Source organism: Embiotoca jacksoni, unplaced genomic scaffold, assembly GCF_022577435.1.
Source record: "Embiotoca jacksoni isolate LCO1_2020_lvr unplaced genomic scaffold, fEmbJac1.0.p SCAF_54, whole genome shotgun sequence".
NCBI classification, from domain to species: domain Eukaryota; kingdom Metazoa; phylum Chordata; class Actinopteri; family Embiotocidae; genus Embiotoca; species Embiotoca jacksoni.
The window spans coordinates 1,466,614-1,487,145 of NW_027185408.1; the positions used below are offsets into that span (position 1 = coordinate 1,466,614).

The 20,532-nt window shown below is 44.7% G+C and overlaps 2 protein-coding genes across 3 annotated transcripts; both read left to right on the plus strand.

The window, feature by feature from the left end:
* The first annotated feature begins 3,617 nt into the window (after positions 1 to 3,617).
* On the plus strand, positions 3,618 to 5,053 carry LOC138212316 (serum amyloid P-component-like). Of its 2 annotated transcripts, none has more exons than XM_069172638.1 (3): positions 3,618 to 3,733; positions 3,894 to 3,987; positions 4,243 to 5,053. In XM_069172638.1, the coding sequence occupies exons 2-3, from the start codon at positions 3,924 to 3,926 to the stop codon at positions 4,875 to 4,877; spliced, it is 699 nt and encodes a 232-aa protein (XP_069028739.1). In that variant the 5' UTR covers positions 3,618 to 3,733; positions 3,894 to 3,923; the 3' UTR covers positions 4,878 to 5,053. The 2 variants fall into 2 exon arrangements, with proteins under 2 accessions (XP_069028739.1, XP_069028740.1); XM_069172639.1 differs by having other exon boundaries at positions 3,620 to 3,655.
* Positions 5,054 to 9,386: 4,333 nt separating this feature from the next.
* On the plus strand, positions 9,387 to 20,243 carry LOC138212329 (NLR family CARD domain-containing protein 3-like). The gene is made up of 9 exons (XM_069172654.1): positions 9,387 to 9,475; positions 10,609 to 10,722; positions 11,603 to 11,657; positions 11,802 to 12,027; positions 12,283 to 14,056; positions 14,145 to 14,318; positions 14,442 to 14,615; positions 15,529 to 15,575; positions 18,718 to 20,243. Exons 1-9 carry the CDS (start codon positions 9,387 to 9,389, stop codon positions 19,260 to 19,262), a joined length of 3,198 nt encoding a protein of 1,065 aa, XP_069028755.1. The 3' UTR covers positions 19,263 to 20,243.
* Positions 20,244 to 20,532: the final 289 nt, after the last annotated feature.

A 20,532-nucleotide genomic window follows, 5' to 3' on the forward strand; every position in this document is an offset into this window, starting at 1 on the left:
GTTCATAGCGCGTTCCTTCAGTGATTTATCATCACTGGGCAGCAATCCAGAATTTGTCACCGTTTTTCTTTGCGTGATCTCCAAGAGCAAGCTTTTCAACTTCAGTATCCATGCTACAGCTTTTTTCAGGCTGTTCCAATCTGAGTACTACTCAATCAGTTTACTAGTGGGACTTTTTTCCTCCACCTTCACTGTGTTCACAATCACATCCCTTTTCACTTCAGGATCATCTGGAGAGAGAGAACTTTTCAACTTTATGCCTGGGTTCTTTGGCCACTGTGATTCCTCCTTTTGCAGAAATTCTGGTCCTCGTAGCCATCTCTTAGACTTCTTACGCTTGTGATACACCCCATGGTTGGGTATGGACCACACCCTGCCATCCTTTGGATGAAGGTCCTTTGATGGCACCTTCTCTGTGTTGCCTTTGGCCATTACATCTTTCATGAAAGCCTTGTACCCTTCTGCATAAGGAGCATCTCTCTTGAATTTCCTGACGAGATAATGTGCTCGCTGTTCCGCTATATGATAGTTGTTGGGCCTGATGACGTCTCTATTACGAAGTGGTAAAGGTAAGAAATAGTGATTATCTTTCAGTGTAGCTGCACTTGATACCAGCTGCATGAATTTGCAGTCTTCTACTGACATTTGAGGTTGTCCCTCATACTCTCTCTGGGAAATCGTGGTGGTACTGGTTTATAAGAAGGTTTTCCAGTTGTTCAATTGAAATGCGGTTTACTGATGTTTATCTATCTATCTATCTATCTATCTATCTATCTATCTATCTATCTATCTATCTATCTATCTATCTATCTATCTATCTATCTATCTATCTATCTATCTATCTATCTATCTATCTATCTATCTATCTATCTATCCATCCATCCATCCATCCATCCATCCATCCATCCATCCATCCATCCATCCATCCATCCATCCATCCATCCATCCATCCATCTATCTATCCATCTATTTATTGTTCCAGTGATGATCTCAACAGTTTCTCCAGTTCTCAGAAACGTTGGTTAAACGGTTGTTGAAGCTAAAAGACGCGACATTAAAACATCTTTTCCTCCATATTGAGTTATTTCATGGTTCTGTCCTCCGTTTGTTGTAGAAAACGGTAAATCCCGGGACGTCCTCTTTCTTCCACTCACACAACGGAACAGGAACTGGAGCGCGCGCACACGCACGCGCACAGAGTTGTCGGTTGGTCCCGCGGTGACCTCTGACCCCGCCCGCATCAGGCGGACGTTAGAGGACCGCGGCGGTGATTTCTCTGCTTCTGGTGACTCTGTGCCGCCGTTACGGTGAAAACCGTTAAAACATCACGTTAGTAAACTGGTGAAAGTTTCTAGTGAAGTTTGAAGTGATGGTGAAACATCAGTCCCGATGTGTTCCTCTCGCTGCCGAACTTCGTCTGAAAAACGGGGATTTTCTAACTTCTTCCTTCGTCGGTAAAACACAGTTTAATTTAATTTGACCGAAACACCATCTGAATCTGTCCTGACCTCAACTGTCACTCGGCGTGTGTTCAGTCCGTCACATGTTCTGATTTAAAGCAGGAAATAGGTTTTTCTGGCTGCTTTTAATGACCTGAATCCACCTGCCGCGGACCTCAGTGTCCGTGGAACAGCTGATATAAAACTAAAGTTTGATGGAAATTAAAGTTGTTCTGATGAATCTTTACTGCGCCGAGTTCACCAGAACACTCGGTATATTTTAACAGTATTTAAAGATCTCCAGTTTTCTACGTGATTTTGCTGAAATGCAAAGAGACTTTAAATTCGCTGAGTTTTAAAGGGAGTCTGGTGTGGTTGAACTGGGCTCGGTGTCAGTCCTGTGGTGGAGATAAACCACACTTTCCAATGCTTCCAGGCATACATTGAATACTATTTAACAGAACAGTTCAGATCTGCTCCCCTCACATCAATCAATCAATCAATCAATCAGTCCAGAAGTCAACATGAATAATCAATAATATTTGCTCCATTTTGTTTTTGTTCAGATTCAAAAGAGATTTCTGTGAAATCTCCCACAAAACATGAAATGAGCATCAGTGACTTTAAGAGTGACTTCAGATCACATGTGCTTCTGTTCCAGATGTTTCCCCAGATGGGACAATGATCTGTTTAATAAAAGAGTCAATTCATACTCATCAATAAGGTTAAAATCTTGTAAAATGTTTAAAAAGATCACGTCATGATGAAGAATGTATAAAATGTGTTCAAAAGGGGTTTAAAACAGCGAGAACTTGGAGGTTCAAATACTGAGAAACTGTTCACTGATTATTTCTCCCCGTTTTCAGGTCTGTTGTTGTTGTTCTCGGGTAATAAAGTGACTGTAATAATTTGGTAATGAGTCCGAAGTGCCAAGAGAACGTATTTGTAATATTTTGAGTGAGTTCATGCAGAGTTTTGTCGAGCAGTGTAAAGTGTATTCGCACGTGAAACCGGTTCAACCCGTAACTTCACTGAGTGATGCAACCATTTAGTGAATTCACCTGCAGATATAATGTATGTATGTAAAAGTGTTTAATACAGTTTGGATTGTGTACGTAGCAACTTTAAGATGTTTTATGAGCTAATTCAACCACAGTTGCATGTTAAATGCCAGTGAAGGTATGTAATGTGAACTTTGTGCTCTGCTGTAGCCGAGTGTTGATTGTTTTGTTGAATTGAATATTGTACATGTATGTAATTACTTCCAGTAAATGCTTTCACTGAGGAAACATCACCACATCACTCTTGAGATTATTTCTCCCCGTTTTCAGAGGCGTACCACTAAACATCAGCAGATTCTGGAAACCTGCTGCAAGACGGCCTGAAAATAACTTTTACACTCGTCATGAATCCTGTTGAAATGTTTTCTGTGTTTGAGTTGATGAAATAAAACGTGAATATTTGAAGAAAGTTTCATTTAATGTGTGTTTGCTGCTGGGTTGTGTTTAATATGTTGTTTGAACAAACTGAGTCCACCCCTGTGTGATCTCCCTGCTTCTGTTCTGCTTCTTAATGTGAGAAAACCAACAGCGACAGGGTTTCTTTGAAGCGACCAAAACCAGGATGTTTTTTTGACCGCTTGGTTTCTGGTTCCTTAACGTAAAGCACTTTTTGTTTTTATATGAGATGCAAACGGCCACGTTGAACCAATGAAACATGAACTTGTGAAGAAATTTCCCCTCGGGGATTAATAAAGTGTATAAAATCAAAATCAAAATCAAACTTTGGACAACAAGCACATGCAGCACGGTAAATGTTTCGACCAATCAGAAGGCATGGCTGACTGTGGTCACCACCGGTCCGAATTTAAACGACAAAACATCGGAACTGCTTATAATCTTCATTTAATCAAATACAGCAAATGACCTTCAAACGTCTGTTGTATGAATGTCTCTAAAGAATAAAACCCGTGAGCCTGGATCAGTGAGATGCAGGAAGACGTCTCCTGGACACATCAACTGAAAACTGTCTGACTGGAACAAAATATGAAAACGATGCAGAATTAACGGCATTGAAAACGTTAGAAACCGCAAAAACAGGGAAGTTCCCGACTTCCTGTTTCTCCAGAAAAACTGATGGTGAAACTCTCTCGGCTCACTGCAGCGATGATTCAGTCGGGTGTCAGCTGGAAGAAGGAGAGACGCGGAGGCATAAATGTGAGACTCTTCAGTTGTTCTGCAGGACGCTGGACGGACGAGAGGAGGAAGGTGGACAGTCAGTGACATCACACACAGGTGAAGGACTCTGATCTCTGAATGTTGTGAGCTGACTCGAGGTCTGATGACGCTTAATGCAGGAAACTAACATCTTAAATCCGACTGTTTCAGTGGCTGTTGCACAGAAATGTCTTCATTTAATCTGTGTTTGACTTCTCTGCTTTTTAATTGACCGCAGCGAGAGTTCATCTACATCTTCATCGTCACCATGGGGATGAAGTCGATGTTGTTCTTTGTCGTTCTGTGGACCGTTGGAGGCTGCGAAGTTGGAGGTGAGTCGCTGCTTCATGTTCAGCGTGTCATGAGGCAGATTTTAAACGTCTCTGTCCTGCGTCCCACGTAATGATACAGTTTCCCGCATTTTGATTGGCTTCTCTGGGGGGTAGAGTAGAAACTTCTGCAGCGACCTAGAAAAAGAAAAGCACCTCCGTTTCTGTTCATTCCAACTTCAAACATACTTTTCCGAGCTCTACATTGAAGTATAGATCGGCGGTAAATCTCCACAGCTTTTCTTCTTGTGTTTTCAGATCTGTCAGGGAAGCAGTTCAGTTTTCCCAGTGACCCCCGGGGCGTGAACCAGCCCCACGTTGTCCTTCACACCAAAGTGGCCTCCATCTCCACCATGACCGTCTGCCTCCGCTTCTTCTCCCAGCTGAACCGGATGCAGGGACTCTTCTCTCTGGCGACCCGGAACCACGAGAACGCTCTGATGCTCAACAAGGACGGCGACGGATCGTACAAGGTCCACGTGGCCAGCGAGTCCTACGTCTACGAAAAACTGCCGACCAAGAAGTTCGACTGGAACTCGGTCTGCTGGACCTGGGACTCTGGCACCGGGCTGACCCAGCTCTGGTTGAATGGACTTCGTACCTCTCAGAAGCTGGTGGGACTGAACTACGTGGTGAGAAGAGACCTGAACATCGTCGTCGGTCAGGAGCAGGACGAGTTTGGTGGAGGCTTCAAAACCAGCGACTCGTTTGAAGGAGACATCACCGACCTGCACATGTGGGACCACGTCGTGTCCTCGTGTGACATCCGGTCCTACATGAACCAAGGCTCCTTCACACCCGGGAACCTCCTCAGCTGGAGCCAGCTGAACTATGAAGTCGTCGGGAACGTCTTCATCAAGGACGCCGACTTCGAGGAACCAATCTGTCAGTGAAGTGGACTTCATGTGGAACGACACTGATGGCGTCACATTTAGAATATGAATGTCATGAATACGTGATTTTGAACTGTTTCTGCTCTCAGCTGTAACAGACAATAAAAACTAATGTGCTAACCTACGTCGCAGAGCAACAGACTGTAATACTCTGAAATATAATGATTTATTTCTGTCTTCTGTGTCTTGTGTTTTTTTTCTCTGCCAAACCTCAACTGAAAAATCAGAGACCTGAACAACAGTCAGACAACTCTTTGAACTGTGGTTTCAACTTCAAACATTTACATCGTAAGAAATACTGACACAGCTGAGGGCAAGTCTCAAGCATCTTAAAGAAAAAACATCGAGGTGAACTACACAGTTCAACAACACCTGCCCCTCTTCCACCCTTCCTCCGTCCCAGGTGTCCCAGAAGACTTTATATAAAAGTGGACGTGACTTTCTGGCTGCGAAAAATGAGGCTGATGTAGAAGTGCCTTAAACTGCAATACCACAGAGTGCCACTAGAGGTTGGCTCCAAAAAGCACAGTTTCTGTTCAACTTCTCATGAACTTCTCAGTCAATAAAATTTGTCTACAAGTTGTCTGTCTGAAATTTGATAAATTCACTCTTCCAGATTATTGTTCTGGAGGTCCATCTGAAAATAATCCGTCATTAATTACAAAATAAGCTTCAAAAAGCTGTGATTTGGGGCGTTTTTCTGTTTCATTGACAGGCCTTTGGTGCAGTCAGGTTACAGCTATCGGTGGGTGGGATGTAGTATCGTCGGGTGTCCAATCAGATCAGTCAGATCCACCTCTGGCTCCTCCCCCAGCTCACTCAAAAATGGTCACTTCCTGCTCCAAACCGCTCCGAACTAACAAAGATGGCGCCGGCTAAATTCCGAACTGAAGGCTTCATAATGTCCGCTCACAAACCAACGGGTGACGTCACTGCTGGTTGCTGTTTGGGTGTCCCCCAGGGCTTGGTGCTCGGTCCTCTTCTATTCATCCTCTACACGCTGTCCCTTTGTAACATCCTACATCGTCAGGGCCTCCACTTCCACTGCTCCACTGGTGACATCCACCTCTACATCTCCTCTACATCCTTCACCGCTGCACCTCCCTCCACCCTGACCAACTGCCTCTCTGACATGATGTCATCAGTGCAAACCAGCTCCCTTGAACTAAACCGTGATAAGTTAGACACCACCATCGTCGGACTCATCACTCCCTCCACCCACCAGGGGTCCTCAGTCTCTCTCTCTCTATGCCCGGCCTCCTTCCTGCCATGCCCACCTCACCTGCTGACAGCTCTCCAACCTGCAGCCACTCTGCAGTCAGCCCACCAAGTGGACCGGCCCAGTCCAGTCTGCACATTCCATGACTTTGAGACGACTTTCCGGTGAGGCTGTGAGGGTTTAGGGCTGTCCCGCTGTCAAATCATCAAGTACGTGAGGGCTCTAATGATGACTTCATGTGAGTCTACATATCTGCAGACTCTCCTGAAGGACTCTCCCATCGTTTGCAGTGAAATTCTGAAGTGTAAAACGTGGTTGTCTGTTTGTCCCGACCCACACAATATGTAAACGAACCAAGCATGGATGATGTCGAGAAAAAGTCTGGACAGAAGCTGGCTGCTTGCTGCTCTGGTTATTTATAGCACTTTTCAAAACGATTGTTTGGTAACTTCAAACAGAGGAAGTGTGGCACTCTTTCTTGGCAGATCTACTCCCATTCGGACACAACTCAGCCCAATCTCCACCTAAAGACCTAAAAACCAAATTCCTGACGGTCTGAACTGATGTCACGTGTGTGCTCAAGTGAATAAAAAGGTTGTTGAAGAAAAGTGTTTGGGATTAAAAGGCCATTTAAAGCGTAGACACCTGGAACCAGGACTGAGGACCAGATTTCAGGTCCCTGGCAGGAAGCTCAGGCTGCTTTCTGCCTCATAACAAATCAACATGTCCAACATACAGTCCTGTATGTGGTCCAAACTGCTGCTGCTTCATCTCATGTCTCTGTGCTGATGTTTGGTTGGTTTGTCAGCTCCATCTAGTGGACAGACAGCAGAGCTGAATCATGTGATGTTGGATTTCTCTGCCACAGGTGAGACTGGTTCTGACGTCACTCTGATGCTTTTAGACTCGGACTCTGAAGTTACGAGGAAGTGACAGCGTCCTCAGATCAAACGCTCTCAGACACCAGAACTGACGGGGGACAACGAGCAGCTTCTTCTCTCTGAATCTTTCCTCCACACACGAAGGTGGAAAGTGTCTGGAAGTGGACCTGAAGTCGAGCAGGTGAGAATCCTCCCAGAGAAATCTGTACATGTCTGATGAACTCTGACCTCACCTTGTTGGGTCACTGACTGGACCCTAGAAATGTTTCCTGATGTCGATCGGCCGTTTCAAAACGTCTCCTGGATGCTTGTAGGTTTAAATATTGTTTCAGAATTTCTCTGACTTAAAGAACATGACTTCAGACTGATTTCCAGGATTGTTGTTGGTGATTACCTGGTAAAGTGAACATCAGTCTGACTGTAATCTGATCTGGAGTCTTCAGTGAAAACATTCAGAGAATGTCAGAACTGGTTGGACAGCTTTGATCAACTGTAAACAGAAGAACATTTATTTTAACCTTTTAATACCTGCAGTGTTCAAACAGCCGTCTTACAGCACTGAGACACTCGGTTTCACTCGACACCTGCATCACCAACATTTTGGGGAGGAAAAGTTATTTCAACATTTATATGACGTTGTCGCAGCAGACTTTGGGGATATTAATAAATATTTTGTGGATGCACAAATTCTAGAATTATTGATATATTTTCATGGTCAAATTTGAAAACATATCAAATTCATTTGGTGTTCAACATTCTGTATTTGTGGAGGAATCTGGGGCTCTTTAAGCAGTTTTAGACTCGTCCTGTTCAGGGCTCAAAGATGTCTGTCAGTCCTGAGTTTTAGAGTCATGTTACAGACAGTGATGAGAACTAATGTGTCCTGTGCTGTGAATGTTGTTGTACGTACTGAGCAGGTTGTTGTTTGATTGAAGCTGTGGGCTCTGCAATGGATCAGTGGGAGGATAGAGAGGACGGAGTCCGTCCCTCTAAAACCACTGAATTTTTCCTTTTTCCTGGAGAGTTTCAGTTTGAGCACTAATTTTACTTGAATTAACTGAACAGGTGTTGCTGGTAGTTTGACTGTTGGAAGTGATGCTGGAAACAACGTTCAACTGTTTAACAGCTGCTTAAACAAAAAACTATTTCAGGGGTCAAATGAATAAAAATGCTGTTAAAGAAAAGTGTTTGGGATTAAAAGTCAATTTAAAGCAGAGACACCTGCAACCAGGACTGAGGACCAGATTTCAGGTCCCTGGCAGGAAGCTCAGGCTGCTTTCTGCCTCATAACAAACCAACATGTCCAACATACAGTCCTGTATGTGGTCCAAACTGCTGCTGCTTCATCTCATGTCTCTGTGCTGATCTTTGGTTGGTTTGTCAGCTCCATCTAGTGGACAGACAGCAGAGCTGAATCATGTGATGTTGGATTTCTCTGCCACAGGTGAGACTGGTTCTGACGTCACTCTGATGCTTTTAGACTCGGACTCTGAAGTTATGAGGAAGTGACAGCGTCCTCAGATCAAACGCTCTCAGACACCAGGACTGACGAGGGACAACGAGCAGCGTCTTCTCTCTGAATCTTTCCTCCACACACGAAGGTGGAAAGTGTCTGGAAGTGGACCTGAAGTCGAGCAGGTGAGAATCCTCCCAGAGAAATCAGTACATGTCTGATGAACTCTGACCTCACCGTGTTGGATCACTGACTGGACCCTAGAAATGTTTCCTGATGTTGATCGGCTGTTTCAAAACGTCTCCTGGATGCTTGTAGGTTTAAATATTGATTCAGGATTTCTATGACTTAAAAAACATGACTTCAGACTGATTTCCATGGATTGTTGTTGGTGATTACCTGGTAAAGTGAACACCAGTCTGACTGTAATCTGATCTGGAGTCTTCAATGAAAACATTCAGGGAATGTCAGAACTGATTGGACAGCTTTGATCAACTGGAAACAGAAGAGTATTTATTTTAACCTTTTAATACCTGCAGTGTTCAACCAGCTGTCTTACAGCACTGAGACACTTGGTTTTACTCAACACCTGCATCACTAACATTTTAGTGAGGAAAAGTTATTTTAACATTTTTATGACGTCGTCGCAGCAGATTTAGGGGATATTAATAAATATTTTGTGGATGCACAAATTCTAGAATTATTGATATCTTTTCTGGGTCAAATTTGAAAACATATCAAATTTATTTGGTGTTCAACATTCTGTATTTGTGGAGGAATCTGGGGCTCTTTAAGCAGTTTTAAACTCGTCCTGTTCAGGGCTCAAAGGTGTCTGTCAGTCCTGAGTTTTAGAGCCATGTTACAGAAAGTGATGAGAACTAATGTGTCCTGTGCTGTGAATGTTGTTGTACGTACTGAGCAGGTTGTTGTGTTTGTGTGAAGCTGTGGGCTCTGCAATGGATCAGTGGGAGGATAGAGAGGACGGAGTCCGTCCCTCTAAAACCACTCTGTGTGGGGAACATGAGAGCCGGACAGAAGCTCAGAGGTGAGACAATCGTCTGTAACTGTCCACGACTCTTCTCCATGTCACAGCTCAGCACTCACATCACTGCACCATCATTATTCTCACTCAGAGCTCTGTGTGTTCTGTTGAAGAACAAAGCAGCAGCTCAGACCTCCTGGACCTGGACCTGGACCTGGACCTGAACCTGAACCTGGACCTGGACCTGAATCTGGACCTGAACCTGGACCTGCACTTGAATCTGAATCTGAATGTGGACCTGGACCTGGTCTCAGCTTTGTGTCCATGAAGAGTGACCGGTCCATGGGAGGACTTAGTCACTTCAAAGATGGACACCAGTCTGTTAAACAAAGGTAATAACGTGAAATATTTTGTATTTGGTTCCAAACCCTCCTGATGTCATCACCATCACCTCAGCTCAGAGGATCAAAGGACGTCAGAATTAATTGCTTTAGTCTCTTTAGTTCAGCAATGCCAGTTTGTTGGAACTGCAGGTTCCTGGAAACACACTCGATGTATTCATGTTTTTTTTAGCGTCTGTTAGAAAAATTACTCAAGAGGCTTGGTTCAAAATCAAACACATCGGACAATTTATTCTTGCAAGAAGGAGAAACTACATGCACCCTCAAAGAGAGGTGTCCAGCAGTGCTCCCCCCAGTAGGGCTCCAGCATGGCTTTCCAGCAGTCCTCTCCAACAGTCCTCTCCTTAGCCAGGCTCGACCCAGCTTGGTTTCCCCGGGCAGTCCTCTCCTCCGCAGTCCTCGTTTCTCCTCAGGGCTCGCCCCAGGCGGGCTCTCCCAGTCCTGCTACGCAGTCCTCCTCTTCTCTTTTCTCCTTCTTCCGATGGCAGCTTTTATACAGTTGACAAACAGTTGACAGTCACCCCATTCCCTTTGTATCTGCTTTCGTATGGTAATACAGAGTTGGTTGTAGGTCACAAGATAAGGACACCGGGGAGTCGTCAATAAGATGTGGAAAGAATCACTTGAAAATAAGACAGAAAACAAAGGAAACTTTTCGGTGTCTGCTTGACAAGAGACTTTCTGGAGCCACAATGCAAACAAGAGGAAGGGACAAATTATTTTTCCCCATCAGCGCCCAACAAAACACAATCTGAATGGTTAAAACTGAAAGCTACACATCTCCGTTTCCATCAGGATCCTTCAGCAGGAACCAGATTCTCCTGAACCCACCTGTGTGTCCATGAAGAGTGATCGGTCCATGGGAGGACTTATTAACTTCAAAGATGGACGCCAGTCTGTTAAACAAAGGTAATAACGTGAAATATTTTGTATTTGGTTCCAAACCCTCCTGATGTCATCACCATCACATCAGCTCAGAGGATCAAAGGACGTCAGACTCAGATTCTTTAGTCTCTTTAGTTCAGCAATGCCAGTTTGTTGGAACTGCAGGTTCATGGAAACACACTCGATGTATTCATGTTTCTGTTAGCGTCCAACAAAACACACAATCTCCAGGGTTAAAACTGAAAGCTACACATCTCTGTTTCCATCAGGATCCTTCAGCAGGAACCAGATTCTCCTGAACCCAGCTGTGTGTCCATGAAGAGTGACCGGTCTATGGCTGAACGTATTACCTTCAAAGATGGACACCAGTCTGTTGAACAAAGGTAATAATGTGAAATGTTTGTCATTTAGTATCAAACCCTCCTGATGTCATAATGTCTGAACTCAGTCTGCTGGTCCAGTGGCGATGAACCCAACCTCCATGCAACATTGAAGAGAGATGTCAGCCAAAACAGCCACGAATGTTCAAAGCCTTTTGCATCTCAGGACTGATCCGAGTCGATGACGTTCCAATAACTAAACTCCAGACATCACCATTATTGACAGGCCGAGCTTTGAGTGAGTTTTCTTGAATTATAAAGCAGCAACAGAGAATCTCCTGCACATCACCTGCAGGGTTTAAACCCACTGAATCCAAAGGTTGATAAAAGTCTGATGATCAAAGGTAAGAATGAGAAATACTGGCGTCTGACTGGATTAGTGATTTAAAATGGATGTTTTGTCTTCCTGTTCAGCTTCTGTCAGGTGTTGGTTGTCTTGGTAACTAAAAACATGAAGTCTATTTACTTTATGTTTCTGGATTAATTCTGACCAAACATCTTCTGTTTTGATGTTGACTTTACAGAGTTGATCAGCAGGACTCAGACGTTCCTGAAACAAACCTGGACTCCATATTTCTGGTGTGTAAACACACAAACTAAATAGTGAATTACCAAAACTCACATTCTCCCTGCTGCACTCTGTAGACCAGCAGGATTTCAGTCCATATTTAAAATGATCTGATACGTTCTGTGTATTAAAGTTGATATATTTCTCTGTTTCAGCTGCTGGAGGAGAACATGATCAGTTTTGTAAAGAATGAGCTGAAGAAGATGCAGAAAATTCTGAGTCCAGATTACCCAGAATGCTTAGAGAGTCAGAGTGAGGATGAGGAGGTGTTGGAGGGTGAGGATGAAGAGCAGAGGAGGAGCAGAGAGTCATTTCTGAAGATCACACTGCACTTCCTGAGGAGACTGAAGCAGGAGGAGCTGGCTGAACGTCTGCAGAGCAGTAAGAGGATTTTAACAGCTGGAACATGATGGAAAGAGGAAACATGGGAGAAACTTAGATTTCCAAACTCTGCTGTTAATATGATGCAAACATCTTCATCACATCTGTGAATTCTTCTGGACTGAAAACAATCAGAAACTGTTTGTCCACAACTGATGTGAAGAATTGATTTCATGGAGACGCGAAATATTTTAAAATGTTAAAATGTTTATCTTCAGGATTACTGAGACATTCACTTGTTGTTTGTTTGTTTAGGAACTGTTGCTGCAGTGCGTCGACAACTCAAGTCAAACCTGAGGAAGAAGTTCCAGAGTGTGTTTGAGGGGATTTCTAAAGCAGGAAACCGAACCCTTCTGAATGAGATGTACACAGAGCTGTACATCACAGAGGGAGGGACTGCAGAGGTCAATGATCAACATGAGGTCAGACAGATTGAAACAACATCCAGGAAACCAGACAGACCAGAAACAACCATCAGACAAGAAGACATCTTTAAAGGCTCACCTGGAAGACATCAACCAATCAGAACAGTGCTGACAAAGGGAGTGGCTGGCATCGGGAAGACAGTGTTAACACAGAAGTTCACTCTGGACTGGGCTGAAGACAAAACCAACCAGAACATCCAGTTCATGTTTCCGTTCACTTTCAGAGAGCTGAATGTGCTGAAAGAGAAAAAGTTCAGTTTGGTGGAACTGGTTCATCTCTTCTTCACTGAAACCAAAGCAGCAGGAATCTGCATCTTTGAATACTTCCAGGTTGTGTTCATCTTTGACGGTCTGGATGAGTGTCGACTTCCTCTGGACTTCCACAACAATGAGATCCTGACTGATATTACAGAGTCCACCTCAGTGGATGTGCTGCTGACCAACCTCATCAGAGGGAAACTGCTTCCCTCCGCTCGCCTCTGGATAACCACACGACCTGCAGCGGCCAATCAGATCCCTGCTGAGTGTATCGGCATGGTGACAGAGGTCAGAGGGTTCACTGACCCGCAGAAGGAGGAGTACTTCAGGAGGAGGTTCAGAGATGAGGAGCAGGCCAGCAGCATCATCTCCCACATCAAGACATCCAGAAGCCTCCACATCATGTGCCACATCCCGGTCTTCTGCTGGATCACTGCTACAGTTCTGGAGGACGTGTTGAAAAGCAGAGATGGAGGAGAGCTGCCCAAGACCCTGACGGAGATGTTCATCCACTTCCTGGTGGTTCACGCCAAAGTGAAGCAGGTCAAGTATGATGGAGGAGCTGAGACAGATCCACACTGGAATGAAAAGAGCAGGAAGATGATGGAGTCTCTGGGAAAACTGGCTTTTGATCAGCTGCAGAAAGGAAACCTGATCTTCTATGAATCCGACCTGACAGAGTGTGGCATCGATATCAGAGCAGCCTCAGTGTACTCAGGAGTGTTCACCCAGATCTCTAAAGAGGAGAGCGGGCTGTACCAGGACAAGGTGTTCTGCTTCGTCCATCTGAGTGTTCAAGAGTTTCTGGCTTCTCTTCACGTCCATCTGACCTTCATCAACTCTGCTGTCAACCTGCTGAAGGAACAAAGAGAAGAGAAACCTGATCCAACACTTTTCTACCAGACTGCTGTGGACGAAGCTTTAAGAAGTCCAAATGGACACCTGGACTTGTTCCTCCGTTTCCTTCTGGGTCTTTCACTGCCGACCAATCAGACTCTCCTACGAGGCCTGATTACACAAACAAGAAGTGGCTCACAGACCAATCAGGAAACAGTCCAGTACATCAGGAAGAAGATCAGTGAGAATCTGTCTGCAGAGAGAAGCATCAATCTGTTCCACTGTCTGAATGAACTGAATGATCATTCTCTAGTGAAGGAGATCCAACAGTCCCTGAGATCAGGATGTCTCTCTACAGATAAACTGTCTCCTGCTCAGTGGTCAGCTCTGGTCTTCATCTTACTGTCATCAGAAAAACAGCTGGATGTGTTTGACCTGAAGAAATACTCTGCTTCAGAGCAGGCTCTTCTGAGGCTGCTGCCAGTGGTCAAAGCCTCCAACAAAGCTCTGTATGAGGATTTATCAACCATTTTAAACATGTTTAATTTTGTAAATTACAAATAAAACAGTTTGTGTTCATTGTTAATTCTTTTCTAGGCTGACTGGATGTAACCTATCAAAGAGAAGCTGTGAAGCTCTGTCCTCAGTTCTCAGCTCCCAGTCCTCCAGTTTGAGAGACCTGGACCTGAGTAACAACGACCTGCAGGATTCAGGAGTGAAGCTGCTGTCTGCTGGTCTGAGGAGTCCTCACTGTAAACTGGAGACTCTCAGGTCAGGAAACAGCTGGTGTTTGATCAGTCAAATCATTCTTTAAGTTCATGTTGGTGCAGATGTTCAACATCTGTAGGACTTTCCTTCCTGTTTCTGGAGTTGATGCTATTTTTCTGACTCCAGTTTGTCAGGTTGTCTGATCTCAGAGGAAGGCTGTGCTTCTCTGGCCTCAGCTCTGAGCTCCAACCCTTCCCATCTGAGAGAGCTGGACCTGAGCTACAATCATCCAGGAGACTCAGGAGTGAAGCTGCTGTCTGCTGGTCTGGAGGATCCTCACTGGAGACTGGACACTCTCAGGTATGGACAGACAACCAGAGCTTACGCAGTACAGGTTTGTCTAATTGATTTGACATCATGTGTTGTTGCTCAGGTCCATCATCATGAAGGGTGACTTGTTTCTCTTGTTTCTGTTCAGAGGAGTGAGGTCTGAGTTAGGAAACATGTGGATCCTCAGAAGTCTTTTAGAAAATGGAAACAGCTGTTCGTTAGAAACATTGTGAAGTTGGTGTCAAATCCTTCTCATGTTGAACCATGTTATCAGCCTGGCGGTAGGGTCAACAGTGTTCATCAGTTGATCACCACTTTGGTCCAAACTGATTCATCTCAACAACAAATAAACATAATGAGATGAACTTCTGTTCACACAAATTTGAGATGTTCGGGACTCAAAGTTCGGCCTCAGTCTTCACTCTGAAATACAGTCATTTTTATATGAAGTTCTAAAATCAAGTCAGTTTTATTTTTCAGCCCAGAGTTACAACTTTTCCTCCCAGAGCTTCATTCTCTACAGCTGACTCCCTCCATCATTACACCCTCAATTCTGAACATGTAAATTACACAAACCAACTGAATGTGGTGGTTGGACTGATCCGTGAACAGTCTGAAAACAGTTCAGCTGTTCACGTGAATGTTGGTCAAACTGTTCATTTTAAGGGACAACATGCAGAGACCAATATTTCACATGTGGGAGGACAAAAATAAAATCAGAGCAGATCAGTGGAGACTGAGCTCTCTGATTATTTCTACATCACTTCTCCTTCTTCAGGTGTTTTGCTCACATCCAGCATTGGAACCATCAGAGACAGTTGACACTGATGAGTTTCAGCCTTTTTCTGTGTCTCACTGACAAACTGAGGAACTCTGCTACATGTTGAACAACAGTTAGGACTCCTGTTGGATAGAAAATCATTGTGACTGTTTCTTCCTCCAGGATGGACTATGGTGGAGAGCAGAGGTTAAAACCTGGTTTGAGGAAGTGTAAGTTTGACTGATACACATTACATTACATTACGTTACATTTAGCTGACGCTTTTCAACCATGAGTGTACAAAACCCAGAACAACAAGAATCAAGAAAATACAATTTCTTCAAGAAAGCCGAACTACAAAGTGCTAAAAGTAAGTGTCATTTTTAGCGCTACTAAAGTTCTCCTATTCATGGTAAAGTCTGAAGAGGTGTGGTTTTAGTTTGTGGCGGAAGATGTACAGACTTTCTGCTGTCCTGATGTTGGTGGGGAGCTCATTCCACCATTTAGGAGCCAGGACAGCAAACAGTCATGATTTTGTTGATTGTTTAGCTCAGTGAGGAGCAACAAGCTGATTGGCCGATGCAGAGCGGAGTGAACGGGCTGGGATGTAAGGTTGGACCATGTCCTGGATGTTGACTGGAACTGATCTGTTCACAGCATGGTACAAAGTACCAATGTTTGGAAATGGATGCCGGCAGCTAATGGTAACTAGTGAAGGGAACGGAGGAGGAGTGATTTTCGGGAGATTAAAGACGAGTCGAGCTGCTGCATTCTGGATGAGCTGCAGAGGACGAATGGCACAAACAGGTAGACCTGCCAGGAGGGAGTTACAGTTGTCCAGACGTAACTCCAGAGCCTGGACCAGCAGTTAGGATTGGGACTAACAGAGTTGTTGAAGGTAGTAGTCAGGTCGAGGGTGGGAGAGTCTTTCCCTGGAAGGAAGAGCAGTTCAGTCTTGTCGAGGTTGATTTTCAGGTGTTGTGAGGACATCCACTCAGAGATGTCAGTCAGACAGGCAAAGATTTGTGCTGCTACCTGTGTTTCAGATCGGGGAAAAGCGAGAATTAGTTGGGTGTCATCAGCATAGCTGTGGTAGGAAAAGCCATGCGAATGAATGACAGAGCCGAGAGAGTTGGTGTACAGAGAGAAGAGGAGGGGACCCAGGACGGAGCCTTGAGGGACACCAGCAGTGAGAGGACAAGGTTCAGACACAGATCCTCTCCAAGTTACCCGGTAAGTGAGGTCGTTGAGGTAGGATGAGAACAGGGAGAGAGCAGAGCCTGAGACACCGAGGTCCTGAAGGAGGAAAGAAGGATCTGGTGGTTCACTGTGTCAAATGCAGCAGAAGGTCCAGAATGATCAGGACAGAGGACAGAGAGGCTGCTCTAGCAGTGTGAAGCTGCTCAGAGACAGAAGGAGGACCGTCTCTGTTGAGTGGTCTGTTGAAACCAGACTGGTGGTCAAGAAGTTTATTATGGTGGAGATAGGAGGAGAGTTGATTGAAGATAGCTCGCTCCACTGTTTTGGAAAGAAAGGGAAGAAGAGAGACGGGTCTGTAGTTGTTTCCTTCAGACGGGTTGAGGGGGGGTTTCTTCAGGAGAGGGTTCACTCTCTCCTTCAGAGAGTTCAGGAAACAGACCGTTGACAGAGAAGTGTTGATGAGATGGGAGAGAAAAGGAAGAAGGTCTGAAGCAATAGACTGGAGAATGTGAGATGGGATGGGGTCAAGGGGGCAGGTGTTTGGGGGGGGGGGGGTCGGGATTACCAAGGTGAGAACTTGATTGGGAGACGGGGGGGTGAAAGAGGAAAGTGAAGAGGATGAAGATGATGGAAATGTAGTTACAGAAGATGGGTTTGAAAATGAGGAGCATATATCATCTATCTTTTTGGCAAAGTAGTTGACAAAGTGGCTTGGTAGAAGGGAGGAGGGAGGAGAGGGGGGTTCAAGGAGATTGGAAAAGATGGAGAAGAGCTTTTTGGGATTGGAAAATGAGGTTTGAATCCTGGTTTGGTAGAAAGAGCTTTTGGCTGCAGAAATAGAGGCAGAGAAAGAGGAGAGGAGAGATTGATAAGTGAGCAGGTCGTCAGGGTGGTTAGATTTTCTACATTTCCTTTCTGCTGCTCTCATAGTGTCTCTCAGACAACCACGGAGCTGGGGAGGACTGGAGGACATGGAGGAGGACAGAGACAATCAAGAGAGGAAGACAGAGTAGAAAGGAGAGTGTCTGTGGCTGAGTTAGGATGCAGGAGGGAGAAAGAGTCAGTTGAAGGGAGGGCAGATAAAACAGAGGAGGAAGAGAGGAGGAAGAGAGGAGGGGGAGAGGAGGGATAGAGGAGGAAGAGGAAATAGAGAGGAGGGGGAGAGGAAGGAAGAGAGGAGGAAGAGAGGAGAGGGAGAGGAAGTAGAGAGGAGGGCGAGAGGAAGGAGACAGGAGTGAGAGAGGAGGAAGAGCGGAGGCGGAGAGGAGGGGGAGGGAGAGAGGAAGGGGAGAGGAAGGAGAGAGGGGGGAGAGAGGGAGCAAGGAGGAGAAGAGGAGTGGAGTGAGAGAGAAGCAGGAGAGGAGGAAGGGAGGAGGGAGAGAGGAGGGAGAGGTGGAGGGAGAGAGGAGGGAGAGAGGAGGGGGAGAGGAGGGAGAGAGGGAGTGAATGTTGTGACTGACAGGTCCAGAGTCTGTTGATGTGGTCAGGTTGTCAGTTTGAGAGAGTCAGAGATAAAGAAGTGGTCGGAGACATGAAGTGGAGTTACAGTGAGGTTAGATGTGGAGCAGTTTCTGGTGAAATATAGTCCAGGTGGTTCCAACCTTTGTGAGGAGGAGGGGAAGGACTGAGTAAGACAGCAAAGGAAGACAGGAAAAGGAAAAGGTCAGATGACTTCTCTGTCTGGATGTTAAAGTCACCCAGAAGGACAAGTGGCGGACCATTTTCTGGAAAGTTTGACAGGAGGACGTCCAGTTCATCCAAGAAATCTCCCAAAGAACCTGGAGGACGGTAGAGGACAACAATGTTTAATTGGACCGGATGAGAAACTGTCACAGCATGAAACTCAAAAGACAGTGAGGTAGGAAGTGGAAGTTGGTAAAGAGAAAAACAATTCCAGCTACCAAAAACCATCCAAGCTTTAGCAGTCAAGATATCCTAAAACAGCAGATGCAATAATAAACTTGATCAGAGAAGCGTATTTAAAGATTCTACTTTGTCTTAGTTCAAGTGATCCAGCTGGATGTCGTCCCCCAAAAGTCAAAGCCTGACAAAAAGTATCATCATTAAACTTTCTATGAACGAACAACAAGTCAGGAAGTAAAGAAAGAAAAAAGCCATCAGATGTGTCAGATGATAAACTGCAGCTGTGTCGTGTCTTTTTCTCTCCATCAGATTTCTGTGAACTTGAACTGGACACAAACTCAGTAAACGGAAAACTCAAACTGTCTGACAACAACAGGAAGGTGACGAAGGTGGATGAATATCAGTCATATCCTGATCATCCAGACAGATTTAACAGGTGTCCTCAGCTGCTGTGTAGAACTGGTCTGACTGGTCGCTGTTACTGGGAGGTCGAGAGGAGAGGAGATGTTTATATAGCAGTGAGTTACAGAGGAATCAGAAGGAGAGGAAACACTGATGACTGCTGGTTTGGAGGGAACGATCAGTCCTGGAGTCTGTTCTGCTATGATGATGGTCATTACTCTGTCTGTCACAATAAAAGAGTAACATCCTTCTCCTCCTCCTCCTCCTCCTCCTCCAACAGAGTAGCAGTGTATGTGGACTGTCCTGCTGGCACTCTGTCCTTCTACAGAATCTCCTCTGACACTCTGATCCACCTCCACACCTTCAACACCACATTCACTGAACCTCTGTATCCTGGATTTGGATTTTGGTTCTGGTCAGATGGTTCCTCAGCGTCTTTCTGTTCTCTGTAGGAGGAAGAGTCTGTGGAAGTGACAGCAGCTTTAAATGTTGATGGTGGATAAAGTTTCTCTTTGGTTCACCGTTGAATCACTGATTGTGATGTCAGAATATGTTTTGTGTCAGAAGTAGTGAAATGATGTCCTCACCTCTGAACTTTGACCTTCACTTCCATCTGGACATATGAAGGTCAAACTGAGCTCTTTGGCTGCTAAACATCAGCAGGTTCTGGATGCAGACGTCCTGCAGCCAGTCAGGACAGTGAAAAGAGGCTGGATTCTACAACAGGACAACGATCAGCGCAAAACCTCACAATCCACCATGAACTGCTTGAAGAAACACCAGCTCAGGCTGTTGGAGTGGCCCTCAGGGGCCCCTGACCTGAACATCACTGAACATCTGTGGGGAGATCTGAAACCTGCTGCAAGATGGCCTGAAAATGTCTCCGAACTCGAGGGGGACAAACTTTTACACCTCATAAATCCTGTTGAAATGTTTTCTGTCTTTCAGTTGATGAAATGAAACGTGACCATACTTAGATATTTGAAGAAAGGCTCATTTAATGTGTGTTTGCTATAGAGGTTGTGTTTAAGATGTTTGAACCAACTATGTCCAACCCTCTGTAATATAACTGAAAGGTTAAATTATTGTAAATAATTCACATTTCTATCAGCTGACAATAATTGTTGAACTTAACCTGTTTCTGCTGAATCTACAGTTTGTTTCCAGCTGAAAGAAGTTGTTCATGAATGAAAACTAAAGTCTGTATCAAACTAATGCAGTTTTTAGAATTATAGACAATTTATCAGCTCCAAATATGTGAAATTAGAAGTTTATAAGAGCTTCTGTTGGTTTGTTATCAATAAAAGTAAAAAGTCTACTTTTTAGTAGTTGATTTTTTGATATTTTAACCACTATTTAAAAAACATGACTGATCCCCAGTATTACCATCTTTACACTATTGTTTTACACGTACTCATGTTTTCCAACTGACTTGTAAAAGACGCCGTGTGTCTGTGCAGGACAGTGATGAGATGTGAGGACAGATGGAGACACGGTGGACACCACCGTTCCTCAACATACCTGCCTGGAACATCCACAGTACTGTTGAGTCTCTCTGAAGTCTCACATCCCTGCTGGCTGACTGGGAATGGAAAGGAAATGCTTTCAGAAGAAACACCAAACTATGTAGCTCATAATATGATACTCTGATAATAGAAACTTCAAAACACGTTAAAGTTTCTTATCAAACACACATGATGCTAAATTCAATCTATGACAGAG